The 24,750-nt window shown below is 36.0% G+C and overlaps 1 protein-coding gene across 2 annotated transcripts in view; it reads right to left on the bottom strand.

Annotated features, from left to right (window-relative positions):
- The window catches only part of LOC126763902 (uncharacterized), a 289,923-nt gene that overhangs the window by 101,293 nt on the left and 163,880 nt on the right, over window positions 1-24,750 (bottom strand). For both annotated transcript variants that reach the window (XM_050481667.1, XM_050481666.1), the window contains one exon: window positions 7,585-7,751. In XM_050481667.1, coding sequence (XP_050337624.1) covers window positions 7,585-7,751 — 167 coding nt within the window. The remainder of the gene's footprint in view (window positions 1-7,584; window positions 7,752-24,750) is intronic.

Genomic DNA, 24,750 nt, shown 5'->3' with positions numbered 1-24,750 from the left:
CTCTGTGGCGCTCTGCTACTAGCAAAACTAGCTTCCATGGTGCAGACCCTCTTAAACATGGGGAAATAGAAATTATATTTTTGGCCCCATTCCGAAATGGTTCTAGCCTGGTTACACCACGCGTTGAAAACATATATTTCTAATCGAACGTCTCAAATACTTGACCTAGTAGGATCAGCCACTTGGCGACATGTAGCCAGTGCTGACAACCCTGCTGATCTAGGTACAAGAGCGTCAAACCCTCTGCATCTCATCACCACCACCCTCTGGTGAAATGGCCCACGATGGTTAACAGAATCTCCCGATTCTTGGCCACATTCGCCCATGCGCAACATACTTGCCCCAGAAAGTCGAAAAATCGATACTGATCATGCAACACTGGCTGACAGTGACATCCTTGAACGATTTTCATCGTTCCCTCGAGACCTCCGGACAGTCGATTATATGCTCAAGTTTTTAAAGCGGCTTAAACTTATGGTTAAAGGAGCAGCTTACGTTACTGCTTGCTTTTTAAACTTAAATAATGTATATATAAGTATATAATATTTACCGTATCGGTTTCTATCGGTACTTAAATTTACCGCCGATTTACAACTTTTACAAACCGTTTTTATTAAACGGGTTTAATTAATATCGGTTCCATGGTTTTGACCTTTAGTGCTATTTACATACATATATATGTACAAAGGTGGAATATATACACTGACTCTGATTTCCTTCAGGGATTTTGGGGGTTAAATTAAGTAAATGTGTGCGCTTCCTTGGGTGGTGTTTCGCTCCTACCCCGGCCTTCCAATTTGTTGGGTTGTTGCTTTTTTTGTGGCTCTTTACTTTTGTATTAAGTTTAAGTTGTCTGTCTATTGAGTTTCGCGCCCGTTTCATTTTGTTAGTGGAAATAAGGTTGATTTGTTGTTTTACACGTTAATTTTTCACAGTCTTTGTGTTTGTATTGTTTTGCGTTATGCACTACACTGCACAGTAGGTTTGTCTTTATTTCACTTTCACGTTTAAGTGTTTTCTTTTTATACTCTCGCAACAATTTTGCTAAGGAGAGTATTATAGTTTTGTTCACATAACGGTTGTTTGTAAGTCCTAAAACCAAAAGAGTCAGATATAGGGTTATATATACCAAAGTATCAGGGCGACGAGTAGAGTCGAAATCCGGATTTCTGTCTGTCCTTCCGTCCGTCTGTCCGTCCGTCCGTCCGCGCAAGCTCTAACTTGAGTAAAAATTGAGATATCATGATAAAACTTAGTACACGTATTCCTTGGCTCCTTAAGAAGGTTAAGTTCGAAGATGGGCAAAATCGGCTCACTGCCACGCCCACAAAATGGCGGAAACCGCAAACCTATAAAGTGTCATAACTAAGCCATAAATAAGGATATTAAAATGAAATTTGGCACAAAGGATCGCATTAGGGAGGGGCATATTCGGACGTAATTTTTTTGGAAAAGTGGGCGTGGCCCCGCCCCCTACTAAGTTTTTTGTACATATCTCGGAAACTACTATAGCTATACCAAACTCTACAGAGTCGTTTTCTTCAGGCATTTCCATATACAGTTCAAAAATGGAAGAAATCGGATAATAACCTCGCCCACCTCCCACACAAAGGTTATGTTGAAAATCACTAAAAGTGCGTTAACCGACTAACAAAAAACGTCAGAAACACTAAATTTTACGGAAAAAGTTGCAGAAAGAAGCTGCACCCAGGCTTTTTTTAAAAATTGAAAATGGGCGTGGCCTCGCCCACTTATGGACCAAAAATCATATCTCAGGAACTACTAGACCGATTTCAATGGAATTCGGTATATAATATTTCCTTAATACCCTGATGACATGTACGAAATATGGGTGAAATCGGTTCACAACCACGCCTTCTTCCAATATAACGCTATTTTGAATTCCATCTGATGCCTTCTCTGTATAATATATACATTAGGAACCAATGATGATAGCGGAATAAAACTTTACACAAATACGGTATTTGAAAAATATGTAAATGACGTATAATGAAAACTCGATTATCACTTTATCATGCGAGAGTATAAAATGTTCGGTGACACCCGAACTTAGTCCTTCCTTACTTGTTTCTTTTAATGTACCTACTTAATAAGTATTTTTCACGCACTTAAGTTTGGTTTTTTGCTTCCCCTTAATTTTTATACTCTCGCAACAATGTTGCTCAGGAGAGTATTATAGTTTTGTTCACATAACGGTTGTTAGTAAGTCCTAAAACTAAAAGAGTCAGATATAGGATTATATATACCAAAGTGATCAGGATGACGAGTAGACTCGAAATCCGGATGTCTGTCTGTCCGTCCGTCTGTCCGTCCGTCCGTCCGTGCAAGCTGTAACTTGAGTAAAAATTGAGATATGATGATGAAACTTGATACACGTATTTCTTGGCTCCATAAGAAGGTTAAGTTCGAAGATGGGCAAAATCGGCCCACTGCCACGCCCACAAAATGGCGGAAACCGAAAACCTATAATGTGTCATAACTAAGCCATAAATAAAGATATTAAAGTGAAATTTGGCACAAAGGATCACATTAGGGAGGGGCATATTTGGCAATTTTTTTGGAAAAGTGGGCGTGGCCCCGCCTCCTACTAAGTTTTTTGTACGTATCTCGGAAACTACTATAGCTATGCCAACCAAACTCTACACAGTCGTTTTCTTCAGGCATTTCCATATACAGTTCAAAAATGGAAGAAATCGGATATTAACCACGCCCACCTCCCATACAAAGGTTGTGTTGAAAATCACTAAAAGTCCGTTAACCGACTAACAAAAAACGTCAGAAACACTAAATTTTACGGAAGAAATTGCAGAAGGAAGCTGCATCCAGGCTTTTTTTGAAAAATTGAAAATGGGCGTGGCCTCGCCCACTTATGGACCAAAAACCATATCTCAGGAACTACTGGACCGATTTCAATGAAATTCGGTATATAATATTTTCTTAACACCCTGATGACATGTACGAAATATAGATGAAATCGGTTCACAACCCCGCCTTCTTCCAATATAACGCTATTTTGAATTCCATCTGATGCCTTCTCTGTATAATATATAGTACATTAGGAACCAATGATGATAGCGGAATAAAACTTTACAAAAATACGGTATTTGAAAAATATGTAAATGACGTATAATGAAATCTCGATTATCACTTTATCATGCGAGAGAATAAAATGTTCGGTGACACCCGAACTTAGCCCTTCCTTACTTGTTTTTCTTTTGTTTTTTCCAATGTGCCGTTCTTTATGGCTCGAAGGACCATATACTTATATTATCGCCACTCACCCTTTTTGTTTACTTCAGATTTTCAGAGATAAGTAAAACGATTTCAGGGTTATATACACGCGTATATGTAAAACGATGGGGGAGGTCCCAATGGGGTTTTATTGCAAAAAGTTTGAACAAGCGAAAATTGAGAGTTATAAATCCGGTAGACCGTGTCGGGAGATAATAGAGAAAAAAGGCTCACCAACCGTTGCTGATGTCGAAAATCAACTGGACTGCGATCTCCTCGTTGGGCGGTGTGATTGTGGTTATTTGGTGTAGTTGTGTGTGGATGTCGATGTGTGGTGCTGTCATGAGTAATGTGGGTTGTAAGCGGTGATAGTGAGAGTGATGAAAGTGCGTGTCAGTGTTGTGAGGTTGAGTTGATGTGGTGTGCTAATGTGGAGTATGTGTGGATGTCGGGGGAGGATGCCCATTTATACAAAATTATTAAAACCATCTATTAATTGAAAACTAACAGGCTTAATTCAACAGTCAGTTGTTTTAGTATACAATAAAGCTATAGAAAAGGATTTACGTAGTCAAAAATTCTTATTTTGTTCGATTTGCCACAAAGGAAAATGTTATAAACAAGAAAAAACGTTAACTTCGGTTGCACCGAAGCTAAATACCCTTCACAGGTGCATTTCTGTTAGTAACTATGTGTTCAGTTTGTATGGAAGCTATATGCTATAGTTAACCGATCTGAACAATTTCTTCGGAGATTACATTGTTGCCTTAACAAATAACATATACCAAATTTCGTGAATATATCTTGTCAAATGTGAAAGTTGTCCATACAAGAACTTGATTCCGATCGTTCAGTTTGTATGGCAGCTATATGCTATAGTTAACCGATCTGAACAATTTCTTCGGAGATTACATTGTTGCCTTAGCAAAAAACATATACCAAATTTCGTGAATATATCTTGTCAAATGTGAAAGCTTTCCATACAAGAACTTGATTCCGATCGTTCAATTTGTATGGCAGCTATATGCTATAATTAACCGATCTGAAAAATTTCTTCGGAGATTATATTGTTGCCTTTTAAAATAACATATACTAAATTTCGTGAATATATCTTGTCAAATGTGAAAGTTTTCCATACAAGCATTTGATTACGATCGTTCAGTTTGTATGGCAGCTATATGTTATAGTGGCTCGATATCGGCCGTTTCGACAAATGAGTAGCTTCTTGAAGAGAAAATGACGTTTGCAAAATTTCAAAAAGATATCTTAAAAACTGAGAGACTAGATCGTATATATACAGACAGACGGACCGACAGACAGACGGACATGGCTAAATCGACTCAGCTCGACATACTGATCATTTATATATATACTTTATTGGGTCTCCGACGATTCCTTCTGGGTGTTACAAACTTCGTGACAAACTTAATATACCCTGTACTTTGAGGCGCTCTCACACTGGAATAAGTTTGGCATTCCATTATCCCTGGTCGCAACCATTTTGTGATGAACAACAAGTTTCGGAGGATAATTGTTGATTTTTTCGCAACTTTTTATGCTCTTCCTTCCATAAACTGATATTCCCCTCATTCGCACTTTGCGGGTTAAAAATTTGCCCATCGCAAAAAAAAGGAACGCGCACTTGTATAATTGCCTGAATTCATGCGCAGAAGAGAATGCCAGTAGATACTAGAATTCTCAAAACATTTTAATAAAATGAAAAAGTTAAGAAGTCAAGTCAAGAGAACTTGTCTGCGTGCGCGGGTTTTTTTCAGCTGGCTAGCGGATTGGGTGAGAAAGTTTAGAAGATTTCAACATTCAAATATCAACGAGTTCTTTGAATATTCTGTTTTGGACAATGATGAAATTTTTCAAGTTGTAGATGGAAGAAAAATGACGCGGAAAAGGAAGTAGCTGTGGGAACATGCAGCGGAATTGTTTCTCTTATCGCCAGTCTAATCCGTCAACGTTTAAAGAAAGAAAAAGATTTAGAAAATCTCTTTCTTATTTATGATCCAAATGAAGAATGCTCAGTAAGTCTTAGCGAGATATTAAGAAACAATTGAATTCTTTAGCAATTTATAGTACAAGGAAACTAAACAAAAGATGACGTCTTATGGCAACTCATAAAATGATTTTTTCTGAATCGATTTCGATATATATTTGTTCAATGGTTTTTTTTACGTCAATTTAATGAATTGTTTTCGTTTATATACAAAAATACTATATAAATACATAATATATGTAAAACATATAGTATACCTACAATCCTTTAGAAAAACAGTGCGAATATTTTGTCGATCGTGTTAGGGCATTTACATATAAAACTGTGTTTTTTTGCACGCTTTTGTATAGACAACTTTTACACTGAATTGAAAAAGAGAATCACTTGTATAAAGAAAATTTAATAATTAAATGGACAAAAGTAATTCCGTTAAAAAGCATTGAATTTTTAGGACACATTCTAACCAAATATGGCATATGGGTACATCATTATAAGAAAAAGATTTTTTCCGATTTTCAATAACATGTCTCAGAGATTGACTCATATTTTCGGTAAAAGTAGACGCTCTTGCCCACATATTTCGTATCTGGGGGTTGTACAGTTATGGTTCAATGTCGACAATTTTTAAACATGGAAATGTATACCTTTAACATCCCTTTTGGTTTCAATGACTCTCGATTTATATTGTTTAACCCTTTCAATATGCATTTTTGAAGCAAAAAAAAAAAACTCTTTAAAGTAGATTGGGTCATTAAGGCCAAAATAGTGTTTCATAGGGTGGGTTTGGGAAAATGATAACCAGGACGGGAGAGGTGTCCTGGGACAAGAATGTCCCATCAGTAACTGGTATTTGGGCATATGTGTCCTATTAGTAGCATAAAGATAGAAAGAAGAAAAAAACAAAAGAAAAATATTTAGAATTTTTATTGTATTTTTTATATTTTTTAATGATTGTTAAAAGAAAAGTATGAATTTTATACATAATCAGTGGATTTAGGTGTCAATTCGTGTGATATTTGACAAAAAAAAAGCTTACTCAATGGGATGTTACAGGAAACACAAAGCATTTTCGTATGTTGATCTTTGTCGTTTTCTTCATTCCATATGCAAGAAGTTGTTCCGCCAATTCAACAATAAAATGAATCAATGGTAACTGTATATGGCGAGTTTCTTGAAATAAAACCCATGCATTGGATGTACAAATCAAAAGCAGCTTTTGTAAAACTCTTTTCAACTATTCACCTAATTTTCTGTAAGGATCATATAAAGATGAAAATTCGACTGAATGATCCACGCCACCCATATGCTTATCGAAAAATGCAATGACGTCAAGACATAACACTTCTGAAACCTCTCCTTTTTTGTTGGTTTTCTTAACGCTCGTTACGCTGTGAGTGTGACAATTGCTGAGTAATAAAACCTCCTTTGTTTCTTGCCAAAATATAGTACAATTTCGCTCAAATTTAAAGTTTTTCAGCTGCTGAACTAGCACGTGACACAGTTAATTTCAAACTGATTTGTCTTTTGTGGGCATACCTGTATGTTATGCACAAAACTGTTGGGACACAAATAAATCTCAATAATTTGGTTTTAGTTCAATGAAAACACTCTGTGGGACACATGTGTTCCGCCAGTATTGAAAGGGTAAAAGAATCAGATGGACCTTAGAATTAGTGTATGCAATATGACATGCGAATATTAGGATAATGTCACGAACCAATTTGGGTTACGAAGTGATTCCTAAAGTATAAGATTTCGTCTAGAGGTGGGCGATGCACAGCCCTTAAGCACTACCGTCAGTGAGGCATTTAATGTTTATAGCGGTTTATTTAGTGATTTATCACGAGTTTAGTTATTATGTGCAGAGAGGGTGGGGTTATTATTCGATTTCATCCATTTTCACAGTACCTATGTTTGTCAGATATGTATCATGCATTAAATCTATTAGCGATGGACTCAGATCCACTTTTGAAATATTTTTAGTCCACTTTGATCCTCTTTACTAAGTTACAGATGTATGAATTCGCAGCAAAGTTTTAGTTTATGGACATATTGTGGAAGTAACAGTGTCCGATACAATGACCATACCATCTTCCCTTTAGTGCCAAGAAATTAGTGAACGAAATTATTATACTCCGTTGTAACATACCGCAAGAGAGTAAAAATTAACACAAATATGATATTTTTAACATAATGCCGAATAAATATTAATTTCATTTCATTTTATTAATGCTTAGAAGACACCACCAGGTATAGTAAAATCATTCAATGGGTAATTTTTATAAAGGTTAAAGGACATAGAAAACAAATGTATACAAATTTATTACACGTTTCTCCGTTGTTTGTCTTCTTAGTATAGAAACCATCTGTTTGAATTTCCGTATCCTTAAAAAGCAGCAAATCCTTCTGTATGCCTAAATTAACATCTCTCAATAGCTTTGTTGGTTCTAGATATGTTTGCAATCCGATAGAAGTTTTTCCTGCACGTAAACGCCTGCAATTATATGTATGATATATTTAAAACAAAGGTCTGTATGTCTATAAATATCTTTGTGTTCAAATCAATAACCAAAAAGCTTAGATTTACATAATACTGTAAAATTACCCCTGAAGTTCAGTGCGGCTTTGGAATCTAATATTGATCATATAATAAACTTCTTTCGTGAAAATAAATGCACTTATATCAGTGGTGTAGAAACTCCTTGGTTGCTTACGATATTTGTTGTTTTTTTTTTCTTTTTTAAATAAAATCTCTGATTTGGTGGGATATATGCACGCAATATCCGTTTTAAGACAGGATACCGATTTACGATTTAAGTGCAAATAGCAGTACACAAACATTCACAATACCTCTTCGTCCAATCAATTTGATATGCAAATTCTCTAATAGAGTATTCTTTTTAATCTATATATCGGGTGATTTTTTAAGAGCTTGATAACTTTTTTTTAAAAAAAAACGCATAAAATTTGCAAAATCTCATCGGTTCTTTATTTGAAACGTTAGATTGGTTCATGACATTTACTTTTTGAAGATAATTTCATTTAAATGTTGACCGCGGCTGCGTCTTAGGTGGTCCATTCGGAAAGTCCAATTTTGGGCACGTCGAATTTTCAGTGAATGGGCCCTAGAAAAGTTGGCAGAAAATCCGCTTTTTTATCGACAAATTTTGTTCAGCGATGAGGCTCATTTCTGGTTGAATGGCTACGTAAATAAGCAAAATTGCCGCATTTGGGGTGAAGAGCAACCAGAAGCCGTTCAAGAACTGCCCATGCATCCCGAAAAATGCACTGTTTGGTGTGGTTTGTACGCTGGTGGAATCATTGGACCGTATTTTTCAAAGATGCTGTTGGACGCAACGTTACGGTGAATGGCGATCGCTATCGTTCGATGCTAACAAACTTTTTGTTGCCAAAAATGGAAGAACTGAACTTGGTTGACATGTGGTTTCAACAAGATGGCGCTACATGCCACACAGCTCGCGATTCTATGGCCATTTTGAGTGAAAACTTCGGAGAACAATTCATCTCAAGAAATGGACCCGTAAGTTGGCCACCAAGATCATGCGATTTAACGCCTTTAGACTATTTTTTGTGGGGCTACGTCAAGTCTAAAGTCTACAGAAATAAGCCAGCAACTATTCCAGCTTTGGAAGACAACATTTCCGAAGAAATTCGGGCTATTCCGGCCGAAATGCTCGAAAAAGTTGCCCAAAATTGGACTTTCCGAATGGACCACCTAAGACGCAGCCGCGGTCAACATTTAAATGAAATTATCTTCAAAAAGTAAATGTCATGAACCAATCTAACGTTTCAAATAAAGAACCGATGAGATTTTGCAAATTTTATGCGTTTTTTTTTTAAAAAAGTTATCAAGCTCTTAAAAAATCACCCGATACATATATAAAGTAACAATTATATGTATCACATTTAGTTAGAAACACTGCGACGATATAAAGTAATAATAGACGAGCTAAAGGTAATTTCACAAAATTATATAAAAATGTAAAAAAAAGTATGGCTTTCCTGGTAACTTTTATTGTTAATACTTAATGGACACGTGAAGTTAGGAACTTTTGGAATAAGTTATACAGTGGAATCGCGAAAAAGTTAATCAAATTGTCCCAAGGGTGCTTTACTTTTCCGAAATATAAACTTTTCCAAAGGGTTTTTGAATTTGAAAAAAACACAGAGATAAACATAATTTTGGTGATATAATATGTTCAATTTTTTGTTTCTTTTCTTTTGTGTAATAGCTCCTTTTCGTGCGCATAATAATAAGATGTGATATCTGATTTGCATCACTATTTCATACCACTCTATCCCGGTATTGATGTATTTAACTGCTTCATCAACTTCATTTTCAGACACTCCGAAATCTTCCTCATCTTTCGTATTTTGATCGTCATTCCAATTGTATAAGTTTCGATGTCTACACTGCTGAGGTCAACCTTGGAAAATAACTATTGTACCTCTCGAAGTGTATCACCGTAAGAACTATTTGGTCTAATCAATGTAAGCAGTAGGATTTCGTCTGTTTCGTCTGTTTCGACTGTTTTATATTTTTATAAGATTTTATAAGCACAGCTCTTGGCAATTCATCCCATGCTAAGCAGCAAGATAGCATAAAAAAATTTACCTGTATAATAAACGAATGATGGAACCAGCGGAAGAATATCCCTGAATTCATTCAAGACTTTTGCGAGTTAGCATATTCCAATAGGTTTTCAAACCCTTTGAACCAACGTGGTTTTCGGATTTACCAATTATCAATGGTGTTCAGATTTCTGAACAGTTCTTAACGGCTACAATTGTAAATGAGATATTTTTGTAAATCTGTGTAGAAACAGATATCATATTTCAAATATTTATATGCATTATCGCTAAAATATAAAAACATAGTCCTAAATATAAATATGTATGTACAAATACCCATTGCAATGCTACATGGTATGGGGTTGTTTTCAAGTGCACATGCACATTTGTATTCAATTACCTAAATACATATCCTAAGTCAATATGCTATCTTAAGCAAATATCTTTGTTTGTTAATTGTTGAGTGCATACGTATTGCATATAAATGCATACGTGCCTCATATAAATGTATGTATGTATCTCTATGCGTTTGTTTATGTATTTACTTTGTACTGCCTCAACACTGGCGAAGATAAGCCTGCTAAACTATTAAAGGATAAGAAAAACGTATGTATGCCGTTAGGAACATTTATGCTTAAGATATATGTACATACTTCCGTATGTACAGTAGATTAGTATTAAGATATGTGTATGCACTCTGCATGTGGTGCATACATGAATTAGGATAAGGAATTTTATAAATAAAGGAGCTCTGGGCAACCAGAGCTGAGTACAATTTTTATAACCGAACCCTTCGCGTTATTATTTAACAAATGGCTTCAACCTATGCGAACCATCTGCGTTCGCACACAACATAAATATGATTCTATCCTTAACTATTTTTCGGCCAGGTGCCATCTTTTTGTTTGCCGCGAAAAATGTTTTATCGGGCAGAAAACGATGAAATAGGCCACAATCATCTGCCTTATAAAGCTGCACGCCAATAATTTTCATTTAATTCATTTTTACCAGCAAATTTCTTTATTTTTGAGCTGACTGCCTTAGACAGATTATAATGCAATCGATTTTTCTCAAAATCTCAGCTTTTTAATGCAAATTTAATCTGATTCGCAATAAATTTTTCAGCTTTGTTGACATTTTTTTACACACTAACTATAAACAACTCATAAGTTCAAACGTTCATAACAAACTACGTATGTACCTCGCGACACCGACAATAATTTTAACATAGAAATTCGGGGAATACATAGGAATTGTTTTACTTGCTAAACAAACGATTGGGTTTGAAAAAATAGAAAATCTCAAAAAAAAGTTAACCAAAAGTTAATCGATCAAAATCGGTGAACTTAGCCGAAGGTTTAACTTTCTCGCGAGTTAGCTTTTGCGTGATTTTACTGCATGTATATTAAACACGTTGAATAAATTTTTTATCTTCTGATGCATAGATTTAGTTGAACTATCTCTCAGATCTTATTTAAATAACGATAAATTAAGCCGCCTGAAATATTTCCAGATATCCAACTTTTTCCAATGAATTTAACATTCCAATGATATGGACCAAATACATACATCGTTTTTGTCACTAACCAGGAGAAATCAATATGATCATCACATTATCAGAACACATAACGGTATTTTGGTACGTAAGTGGAGTGGATCTCTGACGACGGACCAAGGCCTTTTTGTAGGCCAAGTATGACACCATCGGGACTAAATTCCCCTCATTCATCCTCTCTGAACCACCCTGTACTCCTGATGAAGTACATCAATACAAAAAAATTGTATCTGTGCCAGAGACACCATTAAGAAACATTCAACCGATAGTTGCTAGATTTTCTATAGTCTCCTCTTCTTCTATCTCTTGACAGCTTATTCAATCGTAATTACTGGATATGTGGTATGTCTGTCAATTAGACAGTGACCAATTAGTACTCTTTCTGGAGTTCTTATGACATCTTATATATACTTGTAGTAAATTCCAATTCGCTTATTGAGCAAGTCAGGTATTAATTCCCGCGGTATGTAATTTAAGCGGAATACTTCTCCACTTAAGATAAGCAAAATTTAGTAAATGTACAAAATTGAGTATATTTGATACCAAAGTAAGATCTTCACAGTATTGCAAAAAGTTTATGCCACCACTCCAGTCCTTTTCTTTTATAGCTGACTTCAAACAGAATGTGTGATAATTTAGTGAAATTAAGTGAACACAGCAATGATTATGAACGAAATGGTTATGAGGTTGATATAAATATCATATCCCGAATGTATTGTTTTCCGATTCTCTGGTTGATCATTACCTCATTTACACAATATACTAAATTTATCCCCTTTCATTGCGTTTATCTACTTGTATATACTTACATTTGTACATACATAAAAGAAAGTCGTGTTAGTTACATCACTTATAACTCAATAAAGGCTGAACCGATTTGGCTGAAAATTGGTGGGGAGGTAGCTTAGAGCCAGGATAAGGACATAGGATACTTTTTAAAAATACAAAAATTATATTTTAAATCATAAGCATTTGTTCACAATTCATGTAAAAATCATTTGAAAATATTCTTAATTCAAAAATGGAACGAAATGAGTAAAAATTTGCATATCCATATAATATGAGTTATACTGATTTTTCTCCTGAACTAGGCTGTTTTTTTGAGGACGAACCCGTCAGATATATTTAATACGATCACAAAAAAATGCCATTTTCGTCGTCAAGGCATTGCGGATACTTTGCTAGATTAAGGGCGAAGGACGCAAATGCGTTGATAACAAACCAAACGGGATACCTAGTATAAAAATTTAGCGGAATACCTGGAGTGTTTATATAAAGGTCTATTATAATTTGAGATGCACAGAGCAGTGCAATATTTAAACGGGAACTATGAAGTATATGCGTACAATTTCAAACTGATCCTTCCTAACAAATAACAAAATTGCTAAATATTGGGAATAGTAGAATAGAACTACAACCAAATACACAGTGCAATGAATTAAAACTGGCTCAGTAATCATTCAATGAATACTTGTACTATACCACGTGCATCCCAAAAGAGTGATGCCATAACCTTGCTAGCCGATTTTTTGCCTTTCCACTCTTTAGAACCGTTTCATAATAAGCAGTCCACTAGGCTGACTATCGATTGGACTCGGTTGATTTCACTGGTGCACAGCCCAAGTTCAACAGTATTTTTCCCCCACAAACCAATGATTTCTCAACGCACGAAATGCTTTTTGATTCTTTTTTTGTAAACTAACACAAGTTGGTTCACCAAAAATATTATATCTCCCTATTAGTTAAGTTATAAATAATAGAAATCATATAGATGGTATTAGTAGTACTACCTATGTAACAGCCACAGTAAAACGTGGACCTTAGTATCATATAAATCTGATGTGAATTAACTATGTTGATTTCAATACAAATAATTTTGACAAGCACAATGTGAAAAATAAGTAAGATTTCGGGGTATAACCTAACATTTTATACCATCGCAATATCAAACTTTATTATAAACAAGAAACGTTAACTTCGGCTGCACCGAAGCTAATATACCCTTCACAGATGCATTTCCTTTAGTAACTATGTGTTCAGTTTGTACGGAAGATAATTTGTCGGAGATTATATTATTACCTTAAGCAGTACTCCATGTCAAATTTCGTGAAGATACCACGTCAAATGCGAAAGTTTTCCACACAAGCCCTTGATTCCGATCGTTCGGTTTGTATGGAAACTATATTCTATAGTGAGCCGATCTGAACAATTTCTTCCGATATTACATTATTTCTATGAACAATAACTCATACCAAATTTCGTAAAGACATATCGTCAAGTGCGAAAGTTTTCCATACAAGCCCTTGATTCCGATCGTTCGGTTTGTATGGAAGCCATATGCTACAGTTAACCGATCTGAACTATTTCTTCGTGTGTTACATTATTATCTTAGAAAATAACCTGTGCCAACTTTTGTGAAGATGCATTGTCAAATTGTGAAAGTTTTACATACAAGAACTTGATTCCAATCGTTCATTTTGTATGACAGCTATATGTTATAGTGGTCCGATATCGGCAGTTCCGACAAATGAGCAGCTTCTTGAAGTGAAAATGAGGTTTACAAAATTTCAAAGCGATATCTTAAAAATTGAGGGACTAGTTTGTATATACACAGACAGACGGACAGACGGGTTTGGCTAAATCGACTCAGCTCAACATACTGATCATTTATATATATAATTTACAGGGTCTCCGACGCTTCCTTTTGGGTGTGACAAACTTCGTCACAAACTTAATATACCCTGCTCAGGGTATAAAAATTATGGGTAAAAACGCAACGTTGATTATTTATCGAAACCTTGAATTAATTGCAATCAAATTTGGTATCAAACTGGTATGGTATACAAGTAGGTCCAAGACGGTAATTTTCATTTCTAAATTTTGCTTTATTTTAAAATCATCCCAATTAAAGCAAAGCATACTTGTAAACTCAAAAAAGGGGCTAAATATAATATATAAGGTATGTGAGAACAAATACGACCAAATAATGGGAACTCACAGATATGATATATCTGATGTTACTATCTTTATCTTTCTAAAACATTTGAATTATTGACGGAAATATACGCTATAAATTTAAGGGTCTATACCAGTGTATCCCATTCGTGATTTTTTTTACAGAAAGTAGTCGATCAAGTGTTTTAAAGTTCTTTTGACATAATAGGGTAATTTTCACTTATATTTTAAGGTTTTTTCTTACAAAAATATTAAAAAATAACGAAGTCATGTGCTATCTTAGGAGGAGTCAAAAAAAAGTTCCCCAACCGCTAACAGTATTCCGACCGAATGAGTAGCTGAAGGTATTTCCTATACCATGAATACATATATCAAAAATTAACAAAATGGCGTAGTTCGGAAAAAGTGTCGTTTTTTTTGGAAAAAAAAAGTTGTTGTTGATAGTTTCATTTATCCGATTTATACCTACGAGCGGTCGCTCTTTTGAACGCTACTATTCAAGTTACTACCTTGCCGGTTTCACAGGATATTTTTGAAAATATAAACTATCGAAAAAACAAAAATAAAATCGATTTTTTAAAAGTCTGACACTGGTATAGTATACTACGTTTTTACTTAGTATACTAAATATGATTTATTAGTATGAGGGTTAAGGTTGTTATTGACCCCATTTCATTACTTTTAGAGACAAGAACACACTGTAATTGGAAAGAGACTTTGTTTTCATTTCTTCAAGATAAGGTATAATATTTTATTTGATAACATTATGCCTCTCTGTTAAATATGGGTAAAACGTGGTCAATACTTCCTTTAGCCATATTCCTAATATACAATTTTTGAGCTTCTGGTTGACTTTATACCGCATATGTTTGTCTATATGTGAGGTATATTAATTAAACTCTGTGATTATCTCTGTATTGATCTGTGGTTTTACCAAAACTACAATCGGATCTATATATTCCCTAGCTCCCATGTAGGACATTGTGGTTTGTACTCGTTTTGACTATCCATCCGAATGTAAAACGCGTATGTTCGTCAATACATTCTTTCTTGTAAAATATAATTCGTATGTAATATATGCTCTTATATAATAACAAGCTTAGCTTTCGCTTACCTTACCCTTAAACTAAAGTTTGGGTGTAAAGTATTGATTCAACTACATGTAGCTGCGGCAATATTTGTCAAATGACATACTTCTTTCATTACTGCAATGATATTCTTAAGTGTTAACGTTTCGTTATTTATTGCGACGTTGATTGGTTTTCAGCCTACACGACGAAACATCCCCAAATGGGTTGAGGCTGATCGACTCCGCCGGGGCCCGAAATATGGTTATCTGTAGTACTAGATTCCAGCACAAGAAAATACATCAAGCTACCTGGCTGTCTCCGGATCGAAAAGCCACCAACCAGATCGACCATGTTGTGATAGACGGAAGACACGTCTCCAGTGTCTTAGATGTGCGTGCGCTCTGAGGTCCTAACATCGACTCGGACCACTATCTTGTTGCAGCCAAGATTCGCACCCGCCTCTGTGCAGCAAAAAACGTACGTCAACAAACACAAGGAAGGTTCGACGTCGAGAAGCAGCAATCACAACATACAGCCGAACGATTTTCTACTCGACTTGCACTCCTGCTCTCTGAGAGCACTCGTCAACAACTCGGTATAAGGGAACTTTGGGACGACATTTCAAACTCCCTAAGTAACCATTGGTTTCCGGAAAACGCAAAAGAACAGCTGGTACGCCGAGGAGTGCTGTGTCGCAGCAGAAAGAAAACAGACTGCCTACCTCGCATCGTTACGATCGACCACAACACTTGCGGGATGGGATAGATACCTATAGTTGAAGAGGGAAGCGATACGCATTTGCAGACGGAAAAAGAAAGAGTCCGAAATGCGTGAGTATGAAGAGTTTGATAAGCTGGCCGACAAGGGTAATGCTAGAAAATTCTACACAAAAATGCGGCGGCTTACAGAAGGTTTCAAAACCGGAGCATACTCTTGTAGAAGCCCCAAAGGTGATCTAGTCACCGATGCCCAGAGCATACTTAATACTTAAATAAGTGAACGTACAACACCAGGAGAAGGCGAACCCGATTCCTCAATCGATGACGATGGAGCAGACGTTCCATTGCCCGACCAGGAAGAAGTTCGAATAGCAATTACCCGCCTGAAGAACAACAAAGCAGCAGGGGCCGATGGATTGCCGGCTGAGCTATTCAAACACGGCGGCGAAGAACTGATAGGGAGCATGAATCAGCTTCTTTGTAAAATTTGGTCGGATGAAAGCATGCCCAACGATTGGAATTTAAGTGTGCTATGCCCAATCCATAAAAAAGGGAGACCCCACAATCTGCGCCAACTACCCTGGGATAAGCCTCCTCAACATCGCGTGTAAGGTTCTATCGAGCGTCCTGTGTGAAAGATTAAAGCCCACCGTCAACAAACTGATTGGACCTTATCAGTGTGGCTTTAGACATGGTAAATCAACAACCGACCAGATAATGATGGTTTCGACAGCACGAAAAGAAGCTGCCTCTATGCCGCGATGTCTGAATTTGGTATCCCCGCAAAACTAATACGGCTGTGTAAACTGACGTTGAGCAACACGACAAGCTCCGTCAGGATCGGGAAGGACCTCTCCGAGCCGTTCGATACCAAACGAGGTTTCAGACAAGGCGACTCTCTATCGTGCGACTTCTTCAACCTGCTGCTGGAGAAAATAATTCGACCTGCAGAACTTAATCGAGCAGGTACAAGCTTTTATAAGAGTGTACAGCTGCTGGCCGCGCCGTTAGTTCTGCTTTCTCCAGACTGGACAAGGAAGCAAAACAAATGAGTCTGGCAGTGAACGAGGCAAAGCGAAATATCTCCTGTCATCAAACAAACAGTCGTCGCATTCGCGACTTGGCTCTCACGTCACTGTTGACAGTCATAACTTTGAAGTCGTAGATAATATGGTCTATATTGGAACCAGCGTAAACACCACCAACAATGTCAGCCTGGAAATCCAACATAGGATAACTCTTGCCAACAGGTGCTAATTCGGACTGAGCAGGCAATTGAGAAGCAAAGTCCTCTCTCGACGAACAAAAACCAAACTCTATAAGTCACACATAATTCCCGTCCTGCTATATGGTGCAGAGGCCTAGACGATGACAACAACTGATGAGTCGACGTTGCGAGTTTTCGAGAGAAAAGTTGGGCCACGGCGAATATCGCATTCGATGGAACGATGAGCTGTATGAGATATATGACGTCATTGACATAGTTCAGCGAATTAAAAGACAGCACCTACGCTGGCTAGGTCATGTTGTCCGAATGGACGAAAATATTCCAGCTCTGAAAGTATTCGACGCAGTACCCGCCGGGGAAACCAGAGGAAGAGGAAAACCTCCACTCCATTGGAAGGACCAAGTGGAGAAGGACCTGGCTTCGCTTGGAATATCCAATTAGCGCCACGTAGCGAAAAAAAGAAACGACTGGCGCACTGTTGTTAACTCGGCTATAATAGCGTAAGCAGTGTCTACGCCAGTAAAGAAGAAGAAGAAGTTGATTGCTTTTTTTTTACTGCCGCAATGTTTCTTTGAAAATGTAAATTATTATATTTATAGAAATGAAATCAATAACTTAAGATATTTACTTGAAATTAAAATATTTACTTGTTATTTAGATATTTGTAATGTTACAAGTTCCTTTTGAATTTCGATAGCGAAAATAACATTATTATTTTTGTCTGTAAGGGATACCAATATAAATTTCCTCAATGTCTGGGAATCTATGTTATACTTTATGACTGGTTTGTTTGACCATATCAAACTAATAGCTAAATCATGGACAAATAAAAGGCACTTAGCTTATTTCATATTTTCGCTTAAAAGCGAAGTGTGTTGGCAATGCGAGCGGGAACAGCCACCTAATACACAATTTACATATTTTAAAATGTCTGATGTAGCGAAAAGGTTAGTTTGAATTCTTCAATTTGTGAAAAGGGATACGAAATTATTATATAAATATAATTAATACAACCGAACATTTTATTCTCTTACAACTTGCAAGAATCAAAGCCAGGGAATACTATAAGATGTAAAACCAATCGTATAGAGTAAAGTCAGCCGGATCTTCCAATATTTTGATATTAGTTATGTATATAGGGGTTAAACCAAGTTTTCGCTCAAATTTAACAATTTTAGGCACAAAGATACACTGTTATGAGTTAAACACGCCCTCTTATTTTCATTGAGATAGCTCACATGTTAGCCAATACATGCAGTATAAAGTCACCCCGAAGTTCGAAAAACTTTGTATTAAGTATATTGGGGCTAAGAGAAGTATTGGTCCGATTCAACCCCTTTTTGACATACAAGGTCTTGAGAACTTTTTATTGTATTTGAATAATTTTCGGTCATAAGTTGGCACACACTATAGACATTATTCGTTATATTAATTACTTCTTGATTTATGTACTGGAAACTGAACGAATCGAGTGGAATTTAAAATTGTGCTATATAGGAAGTAGGCGTGGTTGTTGTCATATTTCGTTCATTTTCACATTGGGACATAAAAATGTCAAAAGAATGGTACGAAATCGGTATATTACGGATTTCACCAAAAAGTGTGCAGTGCCAGCCCATCGACCAATTTTCACACCGGCTCTCATAAAGCATTCTTATTTCTTCTCGGTGGTAAAATTTAATGTCTCTGTTGTATTTAATTATTGATTTAGTGCACTTTTAATAGTTTTTAACATTGCCGTTATATGGGGAGTGAGCGGGGCTATCTTCGGATTCCACCCATTTTCACACTGTTGGTAGAAGTTCTTATAAGATTTGTACCCAGCAAATTTGGTTGTTGTAGTAGCTTAAGTGGTTTAGGAGACATGTACATTAAACTTATTAGAGGGTGGTCCCACGCCCGCTTTTTCAAAAAAAATTTTCCACATGTGCTTCTTGCCACTGCGAATCTCTGTACCAAATTATAGCTTTATATCTCAATTAAGTGCTTAGTTATGGCAATTTATGTGTTTTCGGTTGATGGCGATTTGTGAGCGTAGCAGGGGACTCACATACCAAGTTTCATCGAAATATCTCAATTTTTACTCAAGTTACAGCTTGCACGGACGGACGGACAGGACGGACGGACAGACAGATAGTCAACCGGATTGCGGCTTTTCTCGTCACCCTGATCATTTATATATACATAATCCTATATCTGTCTCGATTATTTAGGTAATACGTACAACCGCTAGGTGAAAAAAACTATAATACTCTGTAGCAACTGGTTGCGAGATTATAAAAATTAAAACAAATGTTTATGTCATATACAGTTCAAAAATGGAAGAAATCGGATAATAACCTCGCCCATCTCCCATACAAAGGTTATGTTGAAAATCACTAAAAGTGCGTTAACCGACTAACAAAAAACGTCAGAAACACTAAATTTTACGGAAAAAGTTGCAGAAAGAAGCTGCACCCAGGCTTTTTTTAAAAATTGAAAATGGGCGTGGCGTCGCCCACTTATGGACCAAAAACCATATCTCGGGAACTACTAGACCGATTTCAATAAAATTCGGTATGTAATATTTTCCTAACACCCTGATGACATGTGCAAAATATGGGTGAAATCGGTTCACAACCACGCCTTCTTCCAATATAACGCTATTTTGAATTCCATCTGATGCCTTCTCTGTATAATATATACATTAGGAACCAATGATGATAGCGGAATAAAACTTTACACAAATACGGTATTTGAGAAATATGTAAATGACGTATAATTAAATCTCGATTATCACTTTATCGTGCGAGAGTATAAAATGTTCGGTGACACCCGAATTTAGCCCTTCCTTACTTGTTTTATAATATTTTTAGTTTGAGAGAAAAGATTAAGTATAATATTTCGTATTGTGTGCTTTTACTTATGCTTCCTATGGAGTTTAGTTTTGCTGATATCATATTCCTATCAATCTGCATAAGTCTTTTTAATTCGTGAAGCGTTTTATTGAAGTTATTTATTGTTTCAATAACACTGTGATTGTTCACGTCGATAGTCTTGTGGTGTTGCTCAAGGTCTTGTCTATAATTATCATCCATCGCACCATTTTTGTACGGATCATACTCAGGCCCGTAGCCAGCTTTTCATTTCGGGGGGGCTGAAGTAAAAACATATACATATAAACTTTAAATTTTCTGTTTATTAAAAAAAAAAACAATATAAATTCATATACATATTACTTAAATTATTTGGTAGTCGTAACTTAAATAAGTAATATTTTTCTTTTCTTCTTGTTTGCCATATCATTAATTACTTCATCTGGATCTATTTTAATATCCCAGTGCACTGCAATAACAGCAAGTGCACTCAGCCGCTCATTGCCCATCACACTGCGTGGTAAAGTTTTTATTCTTTTTAAGGATGAAAAAGTTCTTTCAACGGAAGCGGTCGTCACTGGAAGAGTTGCTAAAATTGTAAGCAGGTAGTGAATATTTTTAAAATACGTTGCATCGCAATGTTGCAGTAATTTCAACACTTCTATGGTTGGATCTATTGTTGATAAGCTGGCACACCACAATCGATACTCTGATTTTAATGCTGTCATTGATATTTGCTCCTCGAAGTAAATAGTTAAATTTTTTAATTCTTCGGCATTATCAATTGCAGCAAAACCTGGGAGTAGAATTTGAAATGACGAGGGTATGTCCTCACTCACTAATAAACGTTCTGTCATGTTTTGAATCAGAGCATCAACGCATGGAATAAATATTGTAACTCTGAAGTGGCTTTCAGGGGTTGTGCAAGGTGGATTAGCACAAGTAGTTTGACGCGAAGTCACTCTAGGCACTACAAGATTTGTGTCAAAAAGATCTTTAGACATTTGTGATGCTGTTTGGAAAATATCGTTGAAAAACCATCCGCTGTTTCTCTTATCTGGTGCAGAGTTCTTATTAATTCTTTGGCTCGGTTCATTGCTGATACAAAATCCATAGATTTTTCTTGGAGTTGCACAGACAGTGGCAGCGTTAAGCTGAACAATTGCTCACAGACGAATAGACTAAGCAAAAAATCGCTTTTCTCTACCGCTGCTAAGAAGGCTCATGCTTTAGACGAAATGGACCATGTCTTACTCGAAATTATTTCCAAACTTAGTACAATGAATTTGAAAAGCTCCACAAAGCTTATAATGCTTTCATGCCTTTCTATAAACCTTTTTTCACAAAGGCGAACAAGTCGTCTTTTTTTGCTTTCTGGTGCGTGCGTCTGTATAACGTCCTGGAAAGTTGTGTTTGCGTTTGAATGGTTTCTAAATAAATTTGCTATTTCATTGACAATACCAAGGCAGTTCCGTATTGAAGGTAATGACATAGTATTAGAAAGCGCAAGGTTCAATCGGTGACTAGCGCAATGAACATATCGTGCTTTTGGATACAGTTGTCTTATCCTGGTTTGCACTCCACTTAAATGCCCTGACATGTTTGCTGCTCCGTCATATCGGATATAGATAGCACATTTAAGAATGAAGTGGCCTTTTGAACACATTCTAAATGGTATATGTTTTGCTTGTGTTTATTAAAATTCTCTTTTGCATTCTTCCATTTTCGATAGCCAGTCACAAAATGTCCAGGATTTTGATGCCCACCTTTTCCCACACCTTCGTGAAAAAATAACCAACAAGGCTTGCAAAAAACGCTGTCTCCACTTTTAGAGTAGGCAAGCCAAGCGAAATCTCCATCTGTAATATACTTCTTTTGTAAACATCTTTTTTGCGATTTTGTTTCTGTAGTTGGAAATTCAAATGGTTCTTTTGGAAGCAATGTCGATGTGAGAATGTTTTTTTTTTGTTGTGTCGTCTAAAGACTTGCTATTTGCCTTAGCAATGTCAAACTGATCCGCTTGCCAAATCTCAAGACTCTCTTCAGATTGGAATGCATCAACCATGACTATTTCAGGAGTTTGATTTAAACTGTCATTCTGATCTAGATATGTATTAACAAAAAAATTTTAAAATCTTTAATTTATTATTTTGTTTGCATTCTTTTTTACCTTTCTCAATGACATCAACTAAAGAACTTGAACTACACACATTTGTACTGCTTGGATTTTCCAAAACAACATCTATAAATATTTAAACAAATAGACAAAAAACAATATAGAAGAAAAACATAAACCATAATCACAACAAACACATGTATGAACTTAAACAGCGTAATTTGATTTACTACAAAAACTAGTTAAATTTGTCAACACTTTTCTTAAGAATTTATGCACATACATTTATTATTATTTCTTATTGTTGTTATTGTTATTTACTTACATAAATAACATAATCAATAATTTCTCCTGAAATCAACCATAATCACTCTTAATATGCATTGCCAAATTTAACAGCGTTTTTAGGAAGTAGATTTAGAGATAAATTTTAGCACTGACCACTTTGCTTTGGTTTTTTAAAAAAAAGATGAAATAGTTTTTTGATTTTTTGATCGCTTCATCTTTTTGGTTTAGTTTTTATTTATTTTTTAATCTTTGTTTAATGCCAAATTTAGCATTTAAATTTTGTGATAAATCACTTTCACTAGCAGATTTAATTGTATTCAAGATATTGCGGAGAACACACTACTGCTTTAATTAAAATAAAAAAAAACGCTTTACACTTTGGTTTTTTAACAACTTTAATTATAAAATAAATTTGTATTTGATACAGATTTTGTAAAAATAATGATTTGCTGGAGCTGGCGATCAAGGTTCCGTGAATCGAGGTCGAACTGGGCAATCGCGGTAGAGCAGCGAGATGTTGACGCGTGTAAGTGTATAAGCTAATGTCGATGTGCGCAGTGTGTAAGCGAATGTGTTATTCGAATTGTTTAGAACGAAAGAATGCCCCGATGCGTGTAACGATGTATAACATATATGTAAATCTGCCATCTTGGTGTCCATCCTTTTTGTTGAGTGGGATGTACAGGTGTGGTGAGTTGAGTTGGTGTTGTGTTATTGTGTCATCGGCTGTGATGTATTGTACTGTAGCATTAGGATGCGCCAGTTTTACCGAGTAGAGGAGGTGGATGCTTAACTCATTTAAACATCCTGGGCCCCCTAGGCGAATATTTTACCTAGTTTTATATATGTATATATATTTGCTATTGCATGTATTTCGGCGTACTGTTAGTGGAGTTGCCGAGAGCGCAGAATACAGGCTGTAAATCGTGAAAATGCCTTTGGTTTTAAACATAATATTAGTTATTTATTTACTTTTATGGTTCGGACCTATATTTTGTGGGTTTATCCGACTTATTGTTATAGTAAATTTCATTTATTCATTTCATTTGCGGTTATTTAAATTTCTTATTTCATCGGTATGGGGTACCGGTTGTTTATTATTTACCTTTCTATGCTATCGGCTTATAAAGGATAGTAACCCCATGCCTGGCTCAGATGTGGCCAGAATGGGTACTCCTTAGCTCTAGATTTAGGACTTTGAAATTAAAGCAATCTTGCGAGAGCGTGGCCGTGAATGGAGAACGGCTTCGATTCATAGAGTAGAAAAATCTTCATTGACTTTTGAAAGTGGGTGCGTCACTGTATCGCTTTGGGAGTATGAGGATCCCTTCCTTTTGAGATTTTGTTTATTTTTGTAAATTTCTGAAAAGTGTCGATTTTTGACTTTTTGATAAATTTTTTTTATATTTCATGTTTTAGTGCGTATGCACTAATTTAGCGTTTAGTAGCCGGCCACCGCTTAAGGATTTGTTCAAGATTGTATTTTTTTTTTTTTTCATTATTGGCGTAAGCCATCCTGCGGGGTCGAAAAGTAGCATATATTTGAGTTTTTAATACTGTTAGACTGAATTCTGACTTTGTTTTTTCTGTCAGTTCGTGGAGTGTTGGAACACGGTGGCTTAAGTGGTAGTCGTACGACGTACCGGTCATTATTTGATCGAGTAGTTACGGCTTTCGAGTAACCCTTACAATACTGATCTTCTAGAGTTTTATTTAATATTCGTGGAAGTTTCCCTATCTCTTGAAATTTCTTTAATTGTGAATTAAGGTAATGATTTGATTTTTTCTCAACTTGAGTTGGTATGGTGGAAACTGGTTCTGCAACTAGTCCACTTTGTATTTCGCTGCGCACCGTTTGAATTTTTTGTGCCTTTGAACAACATGGTGTCTCTTGGCAATTTTTACAGTTTTGGGTTTCGGGATTTGCTTTTGCAATTAAACCCGTGGTTTTTTTAATATGCGCCCTTTTTTGGTGTGATAGGGGATATGTGCTGTAATGAAGCATCGTATGGTGTCTTTTGTGACAATGTAAGCAATTAAATTTGCTTTTGCAACTTTTAAGATTGTGTGTTTGGGACAAGCAATTTGTACAGAGTCTTTTTGATCTGACAAAG

This window comes from Bactrocera neohumeralis, unplaced genomic scaffold (genome assembly GCF_024586455.1).
Source record: "Bactrocera neohumeralis isolate Rockhampton unplaced genomic scaffold, APGP_CSIRO_Bneo_wtdbg2-racon-allhic-juicebox.fasta_v2 cluster09, whole genome shotgun sequence".
NCBI classification, from domain to species: Eukaryota; Metazoa; Arthropoda; class Insecta; order Diptera; family Tephritidae; genus Bactrocera; species Bactrocera neohumeralis.
This window is presented reverse-complemented; position numbering and strand designations above follow the sequence as displayed.